This window comes from Prorops nasuta, unplaced genomic scaffold (assembly GCF_024137725.1).
Source record: "Prorops nasuta isolate Cenicafe-Biocafe unplaced genomic scaffold, Cenicafe_Pnas_1.2 PNAS00003, whole genome shotgun sequence".
In the NCBI taxonomy this organism is placed as follows: Eukaryota; Metazoa; Arthropoda; class Insecta; order Hymenoptera; family Bethylidae; genus Prorops; species Prorops nasuta.
In genome coordinates, this window is record NW_027116800.1 from 3,862,236 (window position 1) to 3,885,874 (window position 23,639).

General features: G+C 36.1%; 3 protein-coding genes across 4 annotated transcripts; 2 read left to right on the top strand and 1 right to left on the bottom strand.

Moving 5' to 3' along the window:
* Positions 1 to 47: 47 nt before the first annotated feature.
* Positions 48 to 21,101, top strand: LOC136785994 (uncharacterized). 2 transcript variants are annotated; one of them, XM_066747405.1, is made up of 16 exons: positions 48 to 156; positions 1,726 to 1,981; positions 2,075 to 2,219; positions 2,496 to 2,695; positions 2,825 to 2,931; positions 3,008 to 3,223; positions 3,684 to 3,887; positions 4,414 to 4,716; positions 5,042 to 5,140; positions 5,224 to 5,379; positions 5,449 to 5,666; positions 5,747 to 5,861; positions 6,589 to 6,753; positions 6,816 to 7,009; positions 20,736 to 20,900; positions 20,971 to 21,101. In XM_066747405.1, exons 1-15 carry the CDS (start codon positions 73 to 75, stop codon positions 20,782 to 20,784), a joined length of 2,511 nt encoding a protein of 836 aa, XP_066603502.1. In that variant the 5' UTR covers positions 48 to 72; the 3' UTR covers positions 20,785 to 20,900; positions 20,971 to 21,101. The 2 variants fall into 2 exon arrangements, with proteins under 2 accessions (XP_066603502.1, XP_066603503.1); XM_066747406.1 differs by lacking the exon at positions 5,042 to 5,140.
* On the bottom strand, positions 7,221 to 15,487 carry sNPF (short neuropeptide F precursor). The gene is made up of 4 exons (XM_066747412.1): positions 15,246 to 15,487; positions 11,049 to 11,149; positions 10,248 to 10,426; positions 7,221 to 8,197 (listed from the first exon to the last, which is right to left on the bottom strand). The coding sequence occupies exons 2-4, from the start codon at positions 11,134 to 11,136 to the stop codon at positions 8,159 to 8,161; spliced, it is 306 nt and encodes a 101-aa protein (XP_066603509.1). The 5' UTR covers positions 11,137 to 11,149; positions 15,246 to 15,487; the 3' UTR covers positions 7,221 to 8,158.
* LOC136784241 (caspase-1-like) lies at positions 20,847 to 22,823 on the top strand. The gene is made up of 7 exons (XM_066744805.1): positions 20,847 to 20,900; positions 20,971 to 21,101; positions 21,325 to 21,575; positions 21,647 to 21,888; positions 21,979 to 22,117; positions 22,209 to 22,268; positions 22,576 to 22,823. The coding sequence occupies exons 1-7, from the start codon at positions 20,847 to 20,849 to the stop codon at positions 22,821 to 22,823; spliced, it is 1,125 nt and encodes a 374-aa protein (XP_066600902.1).
* The last annotated feature ends 816 nt before the right edge of the window (positions 22,824 to 23,639 follow it).

The window sequence follows — 23,639 nt, forward strand, 5'->3', positions numbered from 1 at the left end:
TAAATAAGCTTTCCAATTTTATATGTATTATCTCAACGTATATTAAACACAGGTACATTAAATATAAAATCAATGCAACTCATGGAGATTATGGAGGATGGGAATTTGGTGGATAGAGTACGAATTCTCTTACAACGTGACATGCAGTATTATCAGGTAATAATGACAGATAAGAGAACTTTTCTCGTTTTCCTCATTTGTTTTCCATTATCCTCTATGTCCGGTATGTTTTATTATGAAAAGCTTGATCAATCCATCGATTTTCGCTTAACAATAAATTTCTACGCGTTACATAAGTAATCAATAATGAAGCAACCATTAAAATTAACAAATTAATCTCTGGATACAAAAGAGTATATAATTATAGATATATGTATACTAACAATAATGGATATGAGAGTGAAAACATACTAGTGCTTGTAAATAAAAGTATAAGAAGCAACAATGAAATTGTGGCTAAGGAAATGCGCGTTAATGCGAGTGATGTATGTACACTCCGGAAAATATATTCTGTCCAACTTATAACCAAATGTTTTAAAAGGTCGTACTTCAATAGCGGTCAACACTTTTCCACATCTCGCTGGTTACCTGGTCTAGCACCGAGTCCTGAGGGTCCCGAGCAATAAACTGGGAACAATCGAAGAACACTAATATACCTGATACTCTAATCACTAATCTAAAATTACTATTTTTGTATTTTTAATCAAACATATATGAAATTATTACGAATACATTCCTTGTATTTTTAACATGAAAATGAGTCCAAATACGACATTAATCGAACAATTATTTCTTTTAGTTATACCTTGAAGCTGCTACTTTATTATCTATAAATTCTAATAAAAATTCAATATTACTATATATCTTCGTTATGCGTTAAGTTAAAATAAATCTCCAAAATATTGGAAAGGACATAAACATATTATTGAAAAATTAACAAATATAAATTTTAGTTTAAGATATAATTGACAAATAAATGTAAATATTTTAAAATACTATCTTCAAAAAGAAAAAGGTTAATCATCTCATAAAATTAAAAATTTCAATTTTTTTAGTATGATTCTGCTACGGGTTAATTGATGCTTATTTGGATTATTTATAGACATATTGGAATAAAATAAATTTGATTTTTAACAGGTTTTAATAAAATGGGAGATGCAAGATATAACTAATATAGAAATAATAGTCCGAATAACGTCATTTTTGGATTCATTTTCATGTTAAAAATACAAGCAATGTATTCATAATAATTTCAAACCTGTTTGATTAAAAATATAAAAATTGTAATTTTGGATTAGTGATTAGAGTATCAGGTATATTATAGGGTTCTTCGATTGTTCTCGGTTTATTGCTCGGGACTCGGCACTAGACCAGGTAACCAGCGTGATGTGGAAAAGTGTTGACCGCTAATGAAGTACGGCCTTTTAAAACATTTGGTTATAAGTTGGATAGAATATATTTCCCGGAGTGTACATATATAATAATTGAGAAAGAGAGAGAGAGAGAGAGAGAGAGAGAGAGAGAGGGTGGGGTGAAAAGCGAAGGCGTTCGAATCACTGTTCAATGTTCATCGTTCAGGATATTCGCATTAATCGAGGTAGAGCTCCATTAGGGGGAGCGGAAAGCAATTTAGCAGAATCAGCACTAGCGACAACGACGTCGGTTAAATTCTAATTACCTATATATATATATATATAGAATGTATAATTTGCGAATGATTTTCAGGAGCAGCAAACCGTTTTGAGGGAATCTTTGTGCGTAAGAGTTTGCGGTGGAAAACTTGACTTTCCGCGACATGCATCTTTCGCAGCAAGTAAAATCGTCATGTGGTGGGAGGTTGAATTTTCAGCTGCGTTTAAGCGTACTTCCGGTTTCAGCTTTGCCGAAAGCTCCGTAGTAGAAACCGATGATAGAGTTATCAAGAACATTCAACCGGACGAATTTGTTCTGTTGGTGATCGATACTGCCGAGCAACTCATAGGTTTTCCTCATCAACCTTATTACTGGAAATTATTTCAAAACTTTTGCTTCGATTATTTCATAACCCCCCCCCCCCCCCCCCTCCAATTTTCAGAGCACCTGCATACCCTGATTCAGGAATCCCTGGATCACGCTGATTTAACTGTACTGACGGCTACACTAGGCGCGGCGGCTTTAATTCGAAATTGTTTATGGTGCTACAATCAATACTCCAAGGGAATAGTCTCGTCAGATTCTAGGTATGAAAAAATTCAGTCGTTATTATTTTTATTCGAAACTCTCATAAATTAGTTTATGCAACGCCCACTGTATTTATTGCACGTTTGCAAAATTAAGTATATTTTTACGTATACCAGAATATCCTATACCCCCTGCAATTAACGTCAAACTTTACTCATCTGGATTTTAAAGTTGACACAGTATTCACGTCTGGCATAATTAATTCTGCATACTCTGCGAGAACCAAGTAATCGTGCGCGTATAATAATTTGACTTTTAAATTCTTTCCATTTTAGCACGAAAATAAACAAATCGTACAAATCTTACAACGAAATGGCTGAGGCTGTTGCTGAAAGATTGCTGGATTTGCACTGCAGATTGATATCATTGTACATTCTGAACGAGGCAGATTCATTGAGCTGGCACAGCGACAAATATTTCTTCGAAAAGGAGCGTTGCTCGTACGTCGTGCAAATGTGGTGGCTCTACATGCAAGGTAAATGTGCGACGGTGCAATGAAAAACAAAGAGAGAGAGAGAGAGAGAGAGAGAGAGAGAGAGAGAGAGAGAGAGAGAGAGAGAGAGAAAAGAAGTACAATGTACCCTTAACATTTAATTTTTGAAAGGAACCAAAGCTGATCTGTGGAATACAGTGCCACCGAAAATGGCACAACGGGTTTTCAGCGGAATGCTGAACGATTCCCTGTCGATAATAATCACACGGTTTATTCACGTAAGTTTGACATTTCACGCACGAATGCAATTACGCGACAATGCAATATTAATAGGAGGTTTTGGAATTGATTCAGGGTAGGCCCAGTCTTGCGCGCACCGAGCAATATTGGACCGACGCCTTCAACGTTCTGTCCTGCACCGGTTATCTGGCTTTGGGAGCTTGCGTTTCCGGTGAAGAAATGACGGCTCTGTCTAAAATGTCAACGGCCGTAAGAGACATCCACGCGAAATGCAACGAGCTGCTAATTTCCCTGCTACTCAGAGGCACCCCACTTCCGGAATTGTACCAGGTTCCTGCAAACGCTTCATCCTATTCTGACTATACGCGCAGCATCGTTGTCCTTTCAGTCTCTGCTCAACATAGTAAATTCATTCCAACTCCCGTTATTAATCTCCAAACGAAAACCAATTTCTATATATGCTTTTTACAGCTAACAATGTCTTCCCATACCCTTAACGACCAGATACAATTTACATATAGTTTCAATAGTTTCGATATTGCGCGTCAATCTGAAAGACCGTGAAATTTCCAAGTTTCTGAAGATGAAAGCTTTATTCATTGTTTTTCAAGCTTGATTATCGCGTAATAATGAAAGTGTCGCGAAAGGAATTTTCAGGTTGAGCGGTCTCTCTCGAGAATCGTGCTTTTATATAAAATATTTTGCTTGCACGTTATATTTTCCGAGCTCTATATCTCATTTCTCTTTTTCGTGGCAATTGAAAAGATACAAGCTTCGATCGTTTCCACAGCTTCTACGTCATGGATTGGACTCTTTAACCATACTGGAGCAAAGTAAAAGCCCTGCGCCGTGGCTATTAATATGTGCTCCAAATTTATTTGGACCAGTGAATTCCGATGAGATTATTGAAACTTTATCCGAGGATCGAGCAGTGATATTGGAATTGAATGTCTTACGTCATCAGCCACAGCCTAATTGGACTCAAGTGTCGAAAGTAATTATCGTTCTTCATTGATATTCTCCACCCCTCGTTTTATTCCAATTTATATTTCATGCGTTACACTCAAGTTTCAAACTTTATACTCATATAGCGAAGTGTATACGCATTTCAAGTAATAAAGATTTTGAAAGAATTTTTAATCGCCAACAGTTTATTCCGTTTTGCATCAGTTTGCATTATCTCCTCGCAGCTACGATACTTCCTATATTATATCGGTAATTGTTCGACGCGCTTTTCGCAAGAGGAAAAAATGAACGTGGATTATCGATTAACGTCTCTATTAAATTGTCGACGGCCCCCATTTGCCAAACTAATCGCAAACAAATCAATAATAATTACACGTGGATTTAATTTATAAATAGAACTGGCGAAAATATATATATAGCAACGATAAAGTGCATTGCGTTGCAATAATTTGGTCAAAGTGACTTACGAAACAGAGAGAGAGAAAAAAAAAGGGATTAGAAAACTATTATAGGGCGTTTCGATAAGCACACATTTACCGTGATATATTTTGCAGGTATTGTCGATGAACGATTATTCAGTGAGCAAAATGTTAATGAACGCTCTGGTGCGCCAGTGTATCGGGTGCATTTATAAAAACGACTTGCCGCTGAAGGGAAAGCTGAAAAAGGAAGAGAAAGGCTGTGGAGGGTTTTTGTGCAGCAGCTCACCATGCGAGCGAACTCTGAAAATCTCCGCTACGTTGGGCCTGTACAGTTGCACTCATATTTTGGCTCTTACCGCAAAGAATCCCGAAACTGTCATTATCGCAGCCTTAAAATTCGATCCCGACTGGTCGACTTATTTGGACAGAAAGCAGGTGAGTGGTGGTGAAAAGCTTTGGACAGCTCTAAAACAAAACAATATATTTATATCGTACTGCGAGATACATACCATGCACGTGCTATATATATAGTTTTTGGGCATAAATCGCCGAGTCGATTTTATATCTTCCCAAAGCCATATTAGGGCTATAAAAGAAAAAAAGGTCACGAAGACGACGATAAATGTCAGCTTTGACGTCACAAGGTTTAAGGTGGTTTAAGCTGCCGCCGGGACTTTGGTCTGTTTACTGCTCATACACGCTACGCTGAAACTATATATATATATATATAAACCTTTTCTTTTCATGAATTTCTCGCTAGGTTTGGAATCAAGCACGACCACCCTGGCTGGAGGCGATTCTGGATACTGCGAAAGATATGGCCAGACCAATTTGCTCCACGCTTCTGGATGCCGTTAAAGTTATTGCCTATTATTCCAATTTCCCCTGATCAGCCAATTGTACAAATTTATATTGACAACAGACTGATTTCTTTCTATTCAGACGAGTGCCAGTATTTATCAAACGATGTCTTTGGCTATTGGCTGTTTCGCCGAACTCTACATAATTGTACCTCTTTCAATTCTGCACACTTGCCTGGCTATGGACAATAGTTTGCCTGCTCATTGTCATCCAATAGGTGGCTCGGTTCTCTTACAGGTATATACATATATAGTATAGCTGCGTTTCTACTTAATATACTCGGATTATAATTTGCAATAATCCTAGATACTGTGTGCTGCCTTGTACACGGTCCTTATCGAGGAATCCGTGAAACCAACCGAGGCCGTAGAACCCCCTGTGAACGAGGGTCTCATTCACAGCACTTTTAATATCAGGGACAGAAGCTCGGCTGCCACCGCGTTGGCCGAGGCCATTTGCAGCATCGACGAAGACAACAAACACACGGCTCAAATCGAAGCATTCCTTCTGAAAGTTAGGACAAGGTCGGTATAACGGAACGGACAAATTCAATCCTTCCGAACACTAGCATTGTCCACAACTAACGTTACATTAATTGTCAAAGTATCGCTGAAAACAATCATCGACCTGAAACCAAAGTCCTGGAGAGCAAGATGTCCATTGTGGAGACCTACACGGATCAGCTGCTTTTTACCGACAGTGGAAGATTATCTTTGAAAGTAAGCCCGGAAGAGAATCTTTCACTCTTCAGTCGCACGCGTTAAATACCGAGGAATGACAATATGTGGATGTTAGAACCTTCGTTCTTTAGAAGTACATCATTGTTTAGCGACAATGTTGCTTCAAGTTTAACGAAAGTTTACTTGCTCTTGATCCAACGATATAGGATTAACCAAGCACTAGAGGGTGTTTAATGTACATTTTGTACCGAGGAATGACGATATGAGTGAGTACCAGAACCTTTGTGGCTTGGAAATGCATTCTTTAGCAACAATGTTGATTCAAGTTTAACGAAGATTTACTTAATCTCGATTCAACGAGGATTAACGAAGCACTGGAGCGTGTTTAATGTAGCGTTTGTCTTCGTGCTGATAAGATCCTCATTGATATTAGTCGATAATGGCTGGTTATCCCTCTTGGAAGGGACTGTCTTGGATTGGAGAAAGACGTCGTTATCGTTTCTTACCATTGAACACGGAAGAAACTAATCAATTAGTGCGCTCACGATCGAAAAGACCCTGTGTTGCACGCTGCTCGATTCACCAAGACTATTGTCGCTTTTCAATGCCCCCTGCAGCGACCAGACTTGTATTTAAACGCAAAAAAACACCATGAATTTTCTTCGCTCTCCGCTAATTTAGCATAAATTGTTTCTGTGCTTAATCGCTATTTATTATACCGATGATTTCTTTCTTTTGTTCGAAATAATCCTTCCAATTTACATAGGTCGTCCACGAGTATCTTGTGCGAGCTTCCGATTGGATTTTAACGAGTCTTAAATGCGACAAGGACCTCGCCCAATCGAATTTTATCGAGCTGTCGGAAATTTCGCCAATATGCAAACCACTCACGCATATAATGTTCCACATCGAGGACGCCACGTTTGACCAGGTAATTAAAAAGTATAACCGTTGTTTCTGCCAAAGAGAGAAATGATATCCGTCGAATTTTAGTTTTTGATCAATTATGAGAAAACTAATTGGCGAAAAGCTCTGAGAATGCCCTTATCCGTGAATATCGAACGTGTCAGAAGTCAGCTTTTACTGCGACCGGAATTCAAGAATGTCGGGGATCTACCTCAGGAAGAGCGGGAGATTGTTAACTCGATAAAGAAGCTCTGCTCGCCGAGAAGGATCGCTCGTTTCAAGTAAATCTTTGCACGCAATCAAGATATCGCATACACACACACACACATATATATATATGTATATTGGATGTATGTACGTATATGTACCGTGCCTGTAGCACAGTAATCATTCGTGTAATTTTAAATTTAAGCTTACCTTGAACGCAAAACAATTAAATTTGAGGGAAGAGCTTAGCGAGGGATCGAGCAGGATTAAATAAAGTGGACTGCATAAAGTAAAAAGAAGTACGTGTATTTGTATAATTAAACCAATTCACACATGAAATAAATGGGACGTACCAATTTATTGTTAATTGCAAATTGACATATTTTTACACTCGATTTGAAGTGCGGCCAAAAAATCTGCTGATAAGGTCCAAATATATCTGCCATCATTTTCCTTTATTATTATTTGTTTCAATAATATATATATATGTCAAAGTCGTGCTCACGTTGTTACTATACGCTAATTTTGTGGAAAACACAAGTATTTGTTTCTCGATCTGCTTCAAAGTGCCAGCGAATCTATGAGAGAGCTATATATATATATATATATATATATATATATAGTATATGTATGTTTTATTTGACTTGTGTATTATTTTAGTAAATATGCACGACGACCATGGTATTTGGCACATTAATTACGAAAGAAGCGAAAGTTTGTTCGGCCTAAGTCTATAACGTTTCAAGGATATACTTGGTTAATGGAAATAAAATGTAAGACAATTTCGCGACGGTATTATTTATTTGCCAGTGAAACAATAAGTATATCAGGGCTATTATTGTTAATCGTCAGTCCCCATAAAGCTAGCTGCAGTGCATATAACTGTGATTTATTCAATCAAGAATTTCAAGCGTTTTTCAATTTCCTGATGTTCATTAAACTGGAGCAAAAACTTTCTTAGGCCCGATGCACGCCTCTTCGCAGAGCTGTGCAGCTCATCTGTAAATCGGTAGAATCATCGACGTAATGTGAAAGATTGAAGGAATAGAGCATCGATAGACACGAAGATATTAGAGTTTTGGTATGTTTTATGGCCAAACGCGGGTGTATCGTAAGTTAACGCAGTAATAATCGTGGTAATTATATAAATTACAAAGAACCGCGTTCGCGATTTCGGAAGCTTTTAGTCAAATTAGTCGTTAATTAAATTAATGTAGACACATCTAATTCTCGTTAAATGCTGGCACATTGGGTCTTGGTACCTGAAACACACGCGAAAAGAAGCTGTATTAACCATTTTTGCTTCGTTTCGATAGCAACCACTCTGTTTTTCGCGACTGCGGATTACAATATTTTCATAAAATGTACATATATTACATATTGCGTGGGGGAGGAAAGTGTGGTAAAATGGTGAAAAAAATGTGCGTGATAGTTGGCAGATTATAGGTTTGTTTGGGGGAGGTCTTTTTGAGGCGAATCAGGAGTGGTTGAAGCCTATATAGGGAACCCTGCCGATATAAATAACGACGCAAGGCTGATGATAATTTAAGATGGCTATGAATAAGGGAGGCTGATTGAAGGGAAAGCTTGGGGTGTGTTTGATTACGTGATATCCTAAGAAGATAAGCGAGCAACCTGTAAGCTAGCATTCTTATATAGTTTATTATTCAAAGAAAATCCGACGTTCTTCGAATAACAAATACGATAATCAAGTTTTCCCGCGGTTCGAGCTAGTTTATCAAACGTAAAATTCTCTTAGAGTTTGTGGAGTTTAAATTTAAGACTCGACGAGGACTCGAAGAAGACAAACTGGAAGCTGCGAACCAACGCGGAGAAAAGACGCATGCACCTGCAGGCTCGAGGAAAATCTGGCGTATAGGTCATGCACGCAATCAACAGTTTCTCAAACTTCTAATCCCAAGTCTTATCGATGAATAATATTTTATTGATCTTTCTTATATTTACTTCGAGTTCTAGCGTCCCTAAAGAATTTCGCGTTAATAGAGAGAAAAAAGGTCGCAAGAAACGTGTAGAATTCGTTCCAACCGAAGAAACTCGTGCCTTTGACGCCCCAATCTAAGTACACTTCGATTCACACTCTGTGTTCACCTATATACTTTCAAGACCAATAGCTATATATATATATAATGTGTTTAGGAAATAAAACTAAAGGGAGAAGGGTGCTTTGTATACAATTTTGGAAAAGCGTGCAGCTTTAAAATTAATTTTGATGGATGGAAACGTTCGAAGAGGCTGTTTCATAATACTAATGAATATAGCCCTGTTCACGTTAGCTTTTAAAGTTTCCATCTCCCACAGGCTATGATTTATATAGAAATTATGGTAGCTTTGTGAAATACATATATATAATAGAGAGAGAGAGAGAGAGAGAGAATATATTTAATCAAATAAGGTTGAATAATGTAGCATATGCAAGTGTGTTACTGTGTGCGACGGCTGCACACGATGTATCATGAGAGGATATAATCAGATTACGACTCATCTCTATAGAAGTCAAAGAATAATAGAGGGGAAGCGAGGAACAATATTTTCTGCCCGATCAAACGATATATATACTTTTGTAAACATTCGTCTTTCTTATTATATTAATGAAATAATACGATGCACAAGTATGAACGCGCGTTTTTACTCCGTCAAAATTATATTTATAAACAATTAAATTTCTTCAAAATCCATCAAGTCGATTATTCGCAGACGAGTGGAACAAACGTTTTGAAAGTCGACGAGATTAACCGTATCGTTGTATATACGTATATAATATGTTTCTCTTTTCTTTGGACGAGAAAAGTAATTTTCTCTACAAACTATATACATTTTCATACTCTGCAGCAAATATCTATGATAATCTTCCTTTAATTTAGCAATTTTTTAAACATTGTATCTCTTATTGTACGTTAATAAATTGTAATACCACGAGTATATACAAGCACGTCTGTTCCATTTAAATTTTATTCACAAAAACTGAATATTCCTAAAGAATATAATTAAGTCGTTTTTATCGCAGAAACATGTGGAATAAACGTCGTTTCTGAAAATCAACAAGATCATTCGTATCGCGTTGTATATATATTCTTTGTGGAGCAGGAAGGAAAGTTTGAACACACAAGTTAATCTGGTATTTAGCAATTTTCTATAATTTCATCTTAATTTGTCAAGTATGTCGAAATTAATGTTAAAGTTTGGTCGATCGATCATGATCGTTGCGTGTTTGAAAAACACTGGAGAAAGTTTGTAAAGTTTGAAAAGAGGGTGGGTGTGAGAAAAGTGGAATGGGATTAGAGTGTCGCTTACCGAGAGTCCTTGACCGGAACGACCAAATCTCAAGCGTAGGGATGGTGAGCGTTGCGACTTACGGATCATCAGATGTTCCATCGGCACCCCGGCAAATCCAACGTTGTCGAGATAATCGCGCTGCAGTAATAATTTATAAAGCTCCCGAATGTTTTCCGCTGGCGACTCGTTTGTCTCCTCTGTAACAGCGAAATATGCTGGATTTTGTCCCCGTGTGATAATATATAAAGTGTCTCGATCGTCACTTGGATCGCGTTACTCAGAAATTGAACAATAAAGCTTAGGACGAATAAGACATCGAGTAGACACATGTTATTGTGCATGGAGAAAAAAATCTTGGTGGAAAAAAGGCTTCTTGGAGGAATTCGAATTAGTTACGTACCAGTGTTTGTGCGCGCGCGCGCGCGCGTATATATATATAATAGCTGCAGCGGCCCCTGACAAGTTGATTGTATACCAATATAACCGAAGGATATTGATGCATGGCCTGTCATCAGATGCTCCGATTCGCTATACTATCAAACGATACGGGACAAACAGTTTTCGTCATTCACAGGACATTTTCAACACGCGCGCGACGTACATTCAATACTGCTATAGAAAAATTATTACCCTCGCGCGATCCTTTACGTTATTATATATATAATATACATCACTTTTATTTCTCTTCTTATTTTTTGTACTTTAAAGAAACCTTTTTTGCCTGAAAGCGATCCGTGTGTTTTCGTCTCGATGAAAAAGCTGGTGATAAGATTTTGCGAAAAATATGGCCTTTTTTATTCATGTTAATAAAAAGTTTACCTCCATAATCCAAGTAATTTTCCGTTGCTGCTGCAAGCGCAACAGCAATGAAGAAAACGATGACACTCGTGCATCTTTGCCTCATCATTTTCTATATTATTCTGTAAAGAAACAAAATTTCATAAACCATCCGCGCAGTCACGTAAGCAGGGTTTTAGTATGGAAACTCGGAGAAAAAGTTAATTGAATCTTTTTTATCATATATGCAGTATAATCGTAAAAAAGCTCTATTAGAATTTAATTTTCATCAAGACAGCTCCTTATAAATTATTCTTTTATCTTAAATTTCTCCATTACTGCAGTTCGTTTAGTTTTAGCATAGACATTATTTTGCAAAGTCTGAATATTTCTGGAAAGGAAACGAAGCTATATATTTCGCTCGTCTCTGGAATGATTCAGTTAGAAAATGTGACAAGCACACGGTGAAGAAGATTGGCGATTATGCTGAAAAATCGTATTGCGCTGTGTTATATCTTCAACGTTTAGTGTAGCGAGAGCTACGTCCAAATTTAAAGACCCGTCTTTTCACAGAGATAAACCCGAGTTACGTCTACTCGGTTAACTAATAAACGATTTATTCATCTATGAGGATACCTTTATTATTCACAAAGGGAAAATAATAAGCGGATAATTAGTTGGCTGATATTTTGCTTGCATAATTATGCTTAAACGTATGTGTGTGTGTGTGTTTAAAATATTGTTTCTAGTAAAACAAATATCGTACTTATATCTCTCTGAGCTATATAACTAAAGTGTGATAAAAATTATTACAATATATTAAGATACAAAGGACTCGGAACTTAAAATGCCTCGGAGCATGCACGTATGTATATATATATATATAAATATATATATACATAGGCAATAAGAAAACGTTTTTCACCTTACCTATTAGAGATATCAAAGTTTAATTTTATCTATAAGATTCTCTGATATAAAATAGAAGGTTTTGTTGTAAAAGGTCCTATGCATAAATTTAATATTTGTTATATATATATCTGTTTTGTTGCATTTATGCTTTAGGGTGTTTTAAGTGGAGAATTCCGTACAGATAAGTGGATCGATATAGACGTTATTATGCAGTAATTAAATTCGCTAGGTTTATATATAAGGTCCGGTTAATCAAGGAAATAATTTATACTTAGCAAGAATGATTATAAGCAAATTGAGTCGCTCAACTGGGTACAATGAAAGCGAGACGACCGTTTACTGTAAACTTTGATTTGATAAGAAAATAATAATTAAGATATAGCCTTTGTTCGATAACGCTAGAAGAGACTCTATTCAGCACGTGTCTTAAGGAGGTTAAATCATAAATAGTTACGATCCCCCTGCATGCCTTTATTGCGCATAAGCCCCCTGAGATATTTTGCGTATAATCCCGCGCCTGAGATTATCGCAGCGCGGAGAAGTGTTCATATGTGTATAAAGTGTGTATTTGTTTCATAAAAAAGTCATCGCAAATGAAGTGGCGAATTAAAAGTGCTTTTTATGATTTATCAAAGGTCGATCTATCCATGAAAAATATTTTACTGCGCATGATTGTATTATATATACAGCTCGTGTGTGTCAAACTTACACCGAAAAAGAATTAGACGATTCGAATAAAATTTAATTCGCGTTTGGCTCTTAAAGCTTATATATATTAATGTCGAGTAAATAATTTCAATAAAGACTATAATATGTATATATTCAAAGCACGCGATTTATTGAAAGAAAATAATTTTTGTTCCTATATAGTGACAGGTTTGCTTAATGCAAAAATGACACGCACGATATGATTGTCGAAGATTATTCGCGCGTCAATTCTCAATTTCTTATTTCCATGCATTTACGATTCAACGTACGTAGCTCTGTTAAATCTCGAATAATGATTGAGAAAAATGTAAACTATTCTAGTTAATTCTATACCGGTAATCTAAATTAAGCTTTGATAAAATTTCCGAAATTAGTCGAACCATCACGCGTGCGTATGTATTAATAGATATATATATATATATATAGGCAGTATGGCGCGCGAGCTCCCGTAATTTGCTTTCTCAGCCGTAAAACCTCACACGTATACGTAAACTCCCCTGATGGCAAATTTCACTTTGTCGCGGGAGAATAATGCTGCGATCTTCGTTGTTGAAATTCTTTTTTCTTCAAAAATTTCTGCTTCGTATAAATCGAAGATATGTGAGACGCAAGAGGAATGAATCGAAATCTACTCGGGTATTATCAATTTATCGTTATTTTTACAATCACCCTCCTCGTTTTAACGGATGATAAATAAACATGCGATAAAAGTGATCCAATCGCCCCCTGTAAAATACTTTTGAGCAGATGTAACTCGACTCTCCCGATCGATCGATTAACAAATGCGTCAGATTAGAGAAATTCGAAACGGCGATCCTTTATTAAGGTGATAAAAGCATCTTATCAGCCCTTATTTTGCCCTCTGATACGGATTTCGTGCTAAAGTCAATCGTGTGATTGTGGGCATGATTATTAAAGCTATACGGTCATCCTTCGTAATGGCAAAATGCGTATATATAGATATATATGTATTGAAAAATACTTGCTCTTTATTTTTTCAACATTTTTATCCGAGTTATATATGAAATGATAATTAAGGTCTGTCCTATGAATATTTCAATAAATTCTTCACAAAGCTTGCATCGCTCGATCGAACATTTTTATCGTAATTAGTCGGTGGACTGCGTTATGGTCTTGAACTGTACTAATTTATGATTTAATAAATAATTCAAGGGATGCTGCGCGTTAACTTTTTATTCGATGGGTCACAGTGATTTAAATGTTAATTAGCGATAGCAAATGAATAACAGACACGCACCTGCTCGAACATTAATTAAATCAGCTAACTATAAAATATAACGAAAACTCTTGATTAATTTCACAAAATCTGCAATTAATGGTAAAGCAATTACTCAGCGATACATCGACAATTTCTAACTTGTCGTAAAAGTTATTATAAAATACTTTCTCGTGCGATAAAAACGGAAAAATGGTTAATTATAGCGATGTGATCTGAAAGGTAATAACTGTAACGAGTCAGTATGACAGGAGTGGGGGCGATTTAATCGAGTGTCCCTCGGTGTAGTATTTTTTCATTTCGTCTCGTTGCACAGAAATGAATAGAATTACACGTCAAAAGCACGTTGCGTAAATTATTTTAAACTTACTAAGCCTCCGTTTCCCTTCACCCCTTTCCCATCACACCATTCTTCGCATTAAATGATAAAAATAAGGTGAAAATTCAATTACAGCAAATTGTTTTGCAAACTTTGCACAGTTGAGGATACAAGAAATTTTATTTAGAGAAAACTCTTGCAATTCTATGTATATATATATACACACACACACACAAATACGTGGACAGCAGAGTAACTGAATAATTTCAATAGTGTTCTCAATTTTGCATTAATCACACTCCGCGTTTTATCAAACTATATTTAGAGTCTAAATACGTTATTAACGCAGCTACGGTATAATTGATTGATATACGTACGATCTAACAACGGTATAGCGGCCGTGTAAGCAATTACAACAGCGTAATTCTTGTGACAGTAGTTGTAATTTATATGACGATTCGCGTCTATATATTTGCCACGACAATAAATCCACGTCTTTGCGAATAACGTTATATGTGTAATAGCAACGCGTTATAAACGCACTCATATATCTATATAGACATAATTAAATGACATATATATGTTACGAATAAAAACTCTTATGTAAGAGTTATGAATCAGTATAGTTGAACGGATAAAATCTCTTTTCGCAAGGTTAAGTTTGGAATGGGAGCAATAAATTTCTTTTATCATACCGCTCTAGGTGCATATAATATGCTATTATGAATCAAAGTGGAAGGAAAATGCTCTTATCTTAACACGCGTCAAACACATTAGAATACAGTTGCGCTTGAGGCGGGCTAGAGAAAAAGAATCTTTGTCAATAAGCGCGTCTCACCGAGCGCTTACGGCTTCTTTCTATACTGAGAGACTCGACTCCTCCGCGCGCACTTGTTATACGGATAACTACTTGAAACTCGTATTTTTTGCAATTCTTATATGTACAATAAAGAAATAATTTACAGGACGGACACTAAAACAGCCAGAAATTTATACATATAAAGGGTCAAAAATATTCGCAGCACTATTTCGATAAATAAAGCAGTATATATAATTAACTTACAATAGTTGACTCGTCCAAGTGGTACGAACAAAAAACGGGCAGACAGTTTTGATGACTCCCAATGTTATTTATTCGGAAATGGAAGAAGAAGAAGAAGTAGAGGAATACAAAGGCAATGATAAATTGGGAGGAACGATACTAAGAGGTTGCTTAGCCGGATCACTGAGTCGCAGATGTGCCGGTTCGCCGGAGAGTCCTGAGGGAGAGCGGACGCACACGTTGAAGTGATAATAATGCGGAGCGATCGGGCGCCGGAGAATCGCTTATATACGCGCTGCGCCGGCTTTCGACAGGGGTTGGTGGGCGTACAGGTGCCCACGGAGCAAGCGTCTCCAATCTTCCTCTCCCCCCCACTACCCCAACATCGCTCTGCCTCTCCATTACCGATTATCCCCCGTGATTCTCCCTTTATACCATTACACCTTTCCATTCGCCATCAAACTCCTCGCAATTTCTTCCCTCTTTGCACCCTCCATATTCCTTATTTCCTCCACAAATTTCCAAGAATTCACCCAATCACCCTCCAATTATTCAGTTTCAGCCATCTTTATACCAATGAGATCCTATTATAATTAAATAATCATCAGTCGAACGAAGAAAAGTACAAATTTCATGTATGTTGATTAACTCATGAGATGTAAGGAAGTACCGAAACGTATAGGATTAGACTATACCCTAATATATTGCAATCGTACGAAGGGATGAAATTTCGGTGAAATAGTATAAACAAAACTCTGTCCGAGAATCGGTCATTGTGCAGTTGGACTTTCACGTAAAGAGTTAGCACTCTCAAAGGAATATATACATATGTTTTACTGACTTTTATCTTAGAAAAATACAATAGTATATTTCTTTTTTTTTTATTTTTTTTTTTTTATAGAAACTTCAGTATTATGCAGGAAGATTTGATCAATCTTTTTAATCCCTAGGTATTATTCGCGTTTTTTCGATGGAAGGATCTTGAATTTGAAACTCTTGAAATCAGAAAAATAACGCAAGGCTATTTGTTAAAAATATAAACACCATGGACGATCGAGCAAGGTTCCGGAGTGAAAATTATAACGATTTAATTAGAATTTTCGACACTCGAGGAGAATTGTAGGCGAAAGGATGTATTAAAAGAGAGCCAAAGATAAAGTTGTCATTGAATCATTGGATGGGCTTATAATATTGATTGTGCCGTGGTCGCAGTGATGCGAGTAATAAGCTCTTCAAGTTTATCGCAGCTAATGTCAAAATAAACATTACATATACCGCAGTTGGAATAATGGCCGCATTAACTGGCCAGAGTCGAAAAGCCTCTGGATCGTATAAAATCATATCGTATATTAAAAAAGAAGGATCGCATTTTTATTCTAAAAGTATAATTTAATAATGAAATTGCAATTGATCGAGTTGTGCTTCTTATATATATATATATATATATCCATCCAATTTACTTCAAGTATTTAATCATAGTTTTTTTCTAATCAATACTCATATATATTACAAGATTTACGAAGCTTTCAAAATTGGGTTCCATCATTACACTAAATGCAAGGCTTTGCTAATAATCCGTGAAATAGTTATTGTTACAGATTGACATATCCAAAACAATAGCATTATCGAACACAGTTATATATTTGTCAACATTCAGTAATGGTTTAATTAAACAGCATAAAATCTGATTCCCAATGCAGTCCAGTTCTGATTTTACATCCTATATGACGTACACGATATTATTTGACATTAATTCGGTGCAATTATTCTAATGGATTTGAAGCAAACAATTACTCCAAAAATCATAATCGTTAAATTTAGTATAATTGTATAAAGCACAATAAACAAATAGCGATATTAAATCGATTCCAAATATACATATATATAATGCGGGTAAATATAATTTATTGAAAAATCGTGGGAAAGGATGATTTCTCAGAATTGATTTGTAGCGCGTGTTCCACATTGACTAAAAACAATAGAGGAGTTAAGTGCATGTGGTCGGGTATGGCAAATAATTTTTCAATAGCCTCCACGAAGATTCTTATCATCGCTGAGCGAATGAGAGCTGGAGTACAAATTTACTCGGGAGTTGTGGTGTTCCTAGAATGAGTGACCGGAAAGTACAGTGAACGTTGCTTCCGCTGATATGATCCTGAATAGAACGAGGCTTCTTTGCCTCCACGCGGACCCTCGCCTTCCTATGGGCGTCCTTGATCAGTTTTATCGACCCCCATAAACTTTGTGCCAGTGTGTACGCATCGTGATTGATAAAACCGTGAAGTACACGTGGTGAAAACAGTTGCTATGTCAGCAGAACGTACCTGCGGTACACACAAGACGAGAGAATAACCAAAATTAATTTCATAAATTATCATTCATTAAATACACACAATTTACGTTCTTTTATTTTCAATTATTTCTAGCGAATCCTATATATATATATATATATATTGGTTGAATAAAATATGTCCAAGCTGATTCAAGAAAATTTGCTTTATTCTGTCAGGATGAGTCTTGGTGGAAAACTTGAGTCGAAACAGTCGATTAAGTTGGATTAGTCACCCCATTGAGCTTGTTCATTAAGCGTTCATATTTTTCGCATTTGTGTAAATGCAAACAAGGTAATTGCGCGTATATATATACACTTTGGTAATAGAATATCGTAATCATCAATCATACTTATCACGAGGGAGCTCGTTATTAATAAATGGATTTCCGTAACGTATAATTTGATTTTGGTATAGATACGTATTATTAGCTTCATAGGAAATTAATGCCAGAGTTTTTAACGTTTCAATTAAAATTTAAATAGTTTAATCGAAATTAATCGTCACGATGCAAAGTAAGAATTCTTGTGGAAGCAAAAAGTCGTTTGTGAGTAGTTTTTGAAATTATAGTTCTTACTAGAGAAATTTGCCAATGTATAGGTATATAAACTGTTACATATTTTTAACAATTGCTCCGTAAACATGGATTCTATCAAATGTAATGATTAATTAAGTTTTGTAGAAATATTTTTCTACATGCTTTCCAAAGTATGGTAATAACGTACTTGGTGTAGATAAAATAGAGAGCATAAAAAATCAGTTATCCCTGCTAGATGGTGTGTACGTCAATTAATAGTGCCCAGCTGATAAAAGAATATTTTTTGAATACGCGAGACCTTCCGTATAATTGTTTTATGTTGCTTAAGCCATTTTAAGCAATTGTCCAGGACCGAGCAAAAAGTGGTAAGCGTAAAACCATCTATATAAAAATATTTGACTCGTGATTAAATTTTTATACTGCAACACAAATTTAAGATAAATCTGTAGAATCTATTATGTCAAACGAAATGATTTAGATGAATAATAGTTTAATCAGACACCGCTTAGATATATTAACAAACAGAAAATTTGAAGTTAAAAAGAAATCAAGAAAATTGGAATAATTATTATTAAAGAACATCCTACGTCACGCGTGTAAATTATTAAAATTCAGTGCTTCAAGTACGAAAATCCGTAAATATTGTAGAACAGTTTGAAATGTGTGATTTGTTCCTTTTTTTTTTTTTGTAGATACGATTTTTAAGAGAAAGAAAAAAGTAATTTCGCGCAGACGCGCAAGGGTTGAAAAAATCAAGTTACGGCACACATAGACAGAGCGAACGTAGAATTCATCGTCAATGGCTTTTGTCACTCAATAATTCAGCGAGTCCGTGTGAAGAAATGCGAGCGATGAGTGACTCACGTCACTTCACACGGACACGGTAAACCACGCATTGGAGCGAGAAAGCGAGTGACTCACACAACTTCACACGTACGCGCGATAAGATACATGTGTGCGAAAACTTCCCGCTTGAAATCTGCGTTCACAGCACCGAATCACAGTCTCAAGTGCGACCGCGAATCGGAAGCATCTGTTTCTTCCGTTTGTTGGATTTAAAGTCACCAGTTTCTGCCAAAATCGTGTAAATAAAGCATTCTATTAACCTTTGAGTTAAATTCAAGTTTATATTATGGCTGGTCTCTCGAGTTCCAGTGAAGCAATTTATCAAACTGAGGTAAATATTGATATTATAAGCGTACTGAAGTTTCAGCATTATTCTCGTGATAATCAAAACAAAATATTTGTAATGCTGGACCGGAGCTATGATTTATTCTTTAAAACCAGAAAGCTCCTAAGAAACCTTCTGCGAGATTCCGCTTCGCGTAGAGGCTGTCATGCTAAGTAAGTATAGGCATGAAGAAACACGTCCACACTTTACAAGAAAACATAGACAGTGAAGTTGGGGGGCTCCCCTTTTTTTTACACCAAGCAGGTCAGCAGTTTGTTTTCGATTGCAAGGTGATACTGAATATTGCTGTGCTCCAAGATAGTTTAAAGAGTCTGACGTAATGGTAAGAATATATATAAAAAGAAGCAAAGGAAACAGACTTATCGGAGTATATAAGGTCGGAATTCATAACCCCTATAGGTACATTGCGGATATAGATATAAAGGACGATATACTATTAAAAATACTTTAAAGAAGAAAATATAATTTATTTAATATACTGAAAAAAATATTTTAACCAATTAACAAAATTCACTAATATAACAATAAATAGTTTATTATATAATCGACTATCCGTTGTATCAATGAATTTTATTCATTGTTGTAATAAAAAATTGTTTATTGGTTAAAAATATTCTTCACGTTGTAATATATTTACATACAATATATTAATCTGTATAAACGAACAAATAAGTTTTCTTAAAATTATTCACTACTGAAGAACATTGTACAAGAGAATTGGGAGCAGGATGACGAATCTAATCGAAGGTAGCAGGTTATGTTATAATAATAGATATTAGCAGCACCGAGCAAAGAAAATACAATGTTAAAGATAACCGATTCGATCGACGTGGCATCTGCTGAACCCTATACCAGTAAAGCCAGTCTGGGTCTAAATAATCCCCCCACTTTGACGTTCAAGTCCATCGATTCATATCAACTGTGGGATGTCGGAGTGGGGGTCACGATTAGGCCCAGACTGGCTTCGCTGCTCTACACACACTACCATCTTGATAACACTATTCCCGATTAAAATAGACAATTATATATAAGGAAAACCTTTTTTTCCACTGCACAGTTTATAAAAATTCACATTAAAACAATAAACATTAATTATAAAATTCCAAATACAATATTAAATTCTCCCCACTGGAAATAACGCGACAGTGCTAACATTACAGGTTCGTGAAGATTTGGTGGTATTGTGGTTAGTTTACTTCCGGTAGCTTTAACACATAACCGTTGTAGGAGTAATCTAAAAAATTCTAGAAGAATATTCGACTTGAGACGCGATTGCCCTAAAAAAAAGATCTGTTTTTCTTGCCTTTGCTACTCAAGAAACTTTACTATATATACAAAAATATCAATCGGAGCACACAGTAATAATTAAAAAAAAAAAGAATAGAGAATTTACTTGTATAAGAGACAAAAGAAATGCAATATGTTTCCCTCGTACTTTTGTCATATTGCAGATCAACGACGAAGTGTTTACGAAGAAAACATCATCGAACAATGCAATGACAAAACGAAGATGTAGTTCCGTAATAGATTCGTTGGGAGACGCAGGATTAGCTGGACTCTCGATGGCGCAGAGACGTAGCACGGAACAATTGCGTAGCACGGAAAAAATTGGCATGGTAGCTTTTTTCCCAGCGAAAAATAGCGAGGATTATTTTTACGCAGTTGCAATGTGCTGGATGTTTGCAGATATCTCCTGACGAAGGATGCTTCTCCGCTGCTTCTGGATCCGCGGAAAGTTTGAGGTCCGATCGGACGAGGACGAGGTATAACGACGAGAGGGACACCACTAAAACCGGAAGTGCCGAAGAGAAAGAAAGGTATAGCAAAGAGTTATTCTCCGCTTGTGTTGTATATACGTTAAAAAAATATATATTAAAGGTATGGGATGGTAAAGCTGCAGCCACCCCACTGCACTTTTGTGCTCTTGGTATACAGCGCAACGAAGAACTTAACAAGGGCCTTTGTTGTCGACGCGTGTATACCCTTGGCGTTGGCATCGTTGTTATCGATTGCGTTCATTATTGATTTCGATATTTATAGAGTTTTTCCTCCGGAACAAAAGACTGCCAAGATGCCCGTTTGCAAGGACAGCGAGGTGTACAACATGAACCACAAGTATCGGGGCAAGTGCATAGTGTTCAATCATGAGAATTTTGACGACCATGCCCCGAAGAGAGAAGGCACCCACAAAGATGCCGAAAGAATAAAAGAAACTTTTCAGAAGCTAGAATTCACCGTTGTCGTCCACGATGATCTCTATCTCGATGACATTCGCGACAAGATAAAAAAACGTGAGTCACACAAACAAATCGCACTTACATAGATAAAGAACGATCAGCATAGCGGCTCTTTAATTTGACAGAATCTGAAAATATGCTTAACAATCTCTCAAGTACACGCAAATCTGAATATTTTCTGTACACAGTGAGCGAGGAAGATCATACGGACAATGATTGTGTTTGTATCTTTGTACTTACACATGGATCGAGATATAACGTACTCAAGTCGAGGGATGGACTTTTTTATATCGAGGATATCTGGAAGCCTTTCACTGCCGATAATTGTCAATCGTTGGCTGGCAAGCCAAAAATCATTTTTATTCAAGTACAATGATTTCTTTTAAATGTTATATTGTGCTATGCTTTTTTTCTCAACTTTCACTTTTATGAGAAATGTCGAATTGTCTTTTTACAGGCTTGCAAAGGGGAACGTTTGGATGGTGGTATAAAGATGCAAGCACGCAGTGCGTCGTTTACAGTCACGGATGGATCGGTATCGGATTATAAAATTCCAACTCATACCGATTTTCTATTCGGCTTTAGTACAGTTGAAGGTAAATCTCTCGTCTTCTTAGTCATTTCCCGAAACGATCGTATTTTCCTCATTTCTGTTATTTTAATTAAAGTCGTTTGATTAATTGGTAGCATTAGCATATACGATTCCCACGCACTCAGACTTTCTTATTGCTCATAGCACCATTGAAGGTAAACTTTTATATCAATATATATATATATATATTCGTATCCTCTATTAATCTAACTTTTATCTATATAGTTGCACTTTGTTGTTACTCATGGCACAGTTATCAAGATAAACCAATCACGGCTGATTAATTATTGACTAACTTTTGTTAGTCGTGTCTCTGCACGTTAGATTTATATTCAAAGCGCAATTCCCAATATTAATATCATAAGAAGTTTTTTCTCCGTTTTTATTTGAAATGATTTACGATAAGTATATATATATATATATATATATATTCAATGAAGCAAACTGTATTGTTGGTTTTAGAATTCTATTCGTGGAGAAACCCTGTGGAAGGTACCTGGTACATTCAATGTCTTTGCAACGTACTGGAAGAGCATTACCTTACAAAAGATCTCATCAAGATGCTTACCATAACAAATCGTAAGGTTGCCACTGAATATGCTTCCTATAATACTAGTGACATGCGTGAACATGATCAGAAACAAGCATCGTTTTACCAATCAATGCTTATTAGGGATTTATATTTTTTGCCTAAAACTGATACGCAATAAGATTATTTATATTTAACGAGAAAATGCTTTTTATAAAACTATTTTAAATCAAGAGGGCAGGCAGAGGAGAAAGCGTCAAATGGTAGGGGAAGTCACCTTAAAACGCGGCAAGCACTTGAAACGATCAGTACCTATGTACAAATAAGTAAATACGTAAATTTGAGATTATGGCGGGGATAGATGAGGAGAGTAACAGAGTTGCAGAATGTCGAGACTACTCGAGACACTACTTAATCTGGCACTCTTGAATCTTGAACAGTGGCAAACTATTATCTACTTAGATACCAGTAATCATATTAAAATAGCACAATTTTTATTTCCGCGCATAATTAAATCTTTTTTGAAGAAATTTATTAGTCGGGTGTTTCAAGAATTTAAACTCGGTGTTTTGATAAAGTATTGCTTATTTTACTATATGAAAATTATATTTACTGTTACACGCCTATAAGTATATAGTAAATTTGTCGAGTTTTGTTATGTTACAAATTTATTCTTTAGTTAAACCTCGAAAATATTGATTTTCCATTTCTTACTTTATGTAAAGGTGCACATTATCCTCTTATATAAGGGAGTAAAATCGATGAATTTCATTGTATTCGGGCAATACTTATCTGTAAATATAAGTTTTCTCATATGAATATTTCTAATTATGATGAGACAGATGTCTCGTGTGTTCAACAGCACGAAAAAGTTTTTAATTCAAAAGGTGTGCGCCAAGTGACGAGATTCATTTCAATTTGTAAAGGTTGGTCTCATGAAGCCTGCACACATACGTATTTGGAAAATGTTTCATAATTATATTTATAACGGATGTGA

Bases quoted from the DNA above. Each gene is read 5' to 3' on its own strand.
- LOC136785994 (XM_066747405.1), top strand. From the start codon at position 73: ATGCAACTCATGGAGATTATGGAGGATGGGAATTTGGTGGATAGAGTA. The intron at 2,696-2,824 runs GTAAATGTGCGA...AATTTTTGAAAG, and splicing joins GTGGTGGCTCTACATGCAAG to GAACCAAAGCTGATCTGTGG. The intron at 7,010-20,735 runs GTAAATCTTTGC...GTCATATTGCAG, and splicing joins AGAAGGATCGCTCGTTTCAA to ATCAACGACGAAGTGTTTAC.
- sNPF (XM_066747412.1), bottom strand. From the start codon at position 11,136: ATGATGAGGCAAAGATGCACGAGTGTCATCGTTTTCTTCATTGCTGTT. The intron at 10,427-11,048 runs GTAAACTTTTTA...TCGCTGTTACAG, and splicing joins AAATTACTTGGATTATGGAG to AGGAGACAAACGAGTCGCCA. The intron at 8,198-10,247 runs GTAAGCGACACT...CGTGTGTTTCAG, and splicing joins GTTCCGGTCAAGGACTCTCG to GTACCAAGACCCAATGTGCC.
- LOC136784241 (XM_066744805.1), top strand. From the start codon at position 20,847: ATGGCGCAGAGACGTAGCACGGAACAATTGCGTAGCACGGAAAAAATT. The intron at 20,901-20,970 runs GTAGCTTTTTTC...GGATGTTTGCAG, and splicing joins GCACGGAAAAAATTGGCATG to ATATCTCCTGACGAAGGATG. The intron at 22,118-22,208 runs GTAAATCTCTCG...ATTAATTGGTAG, and splicing joins CGGCTTTAGTACAGTTGAAG to CATTAGCATATACGATTCCC.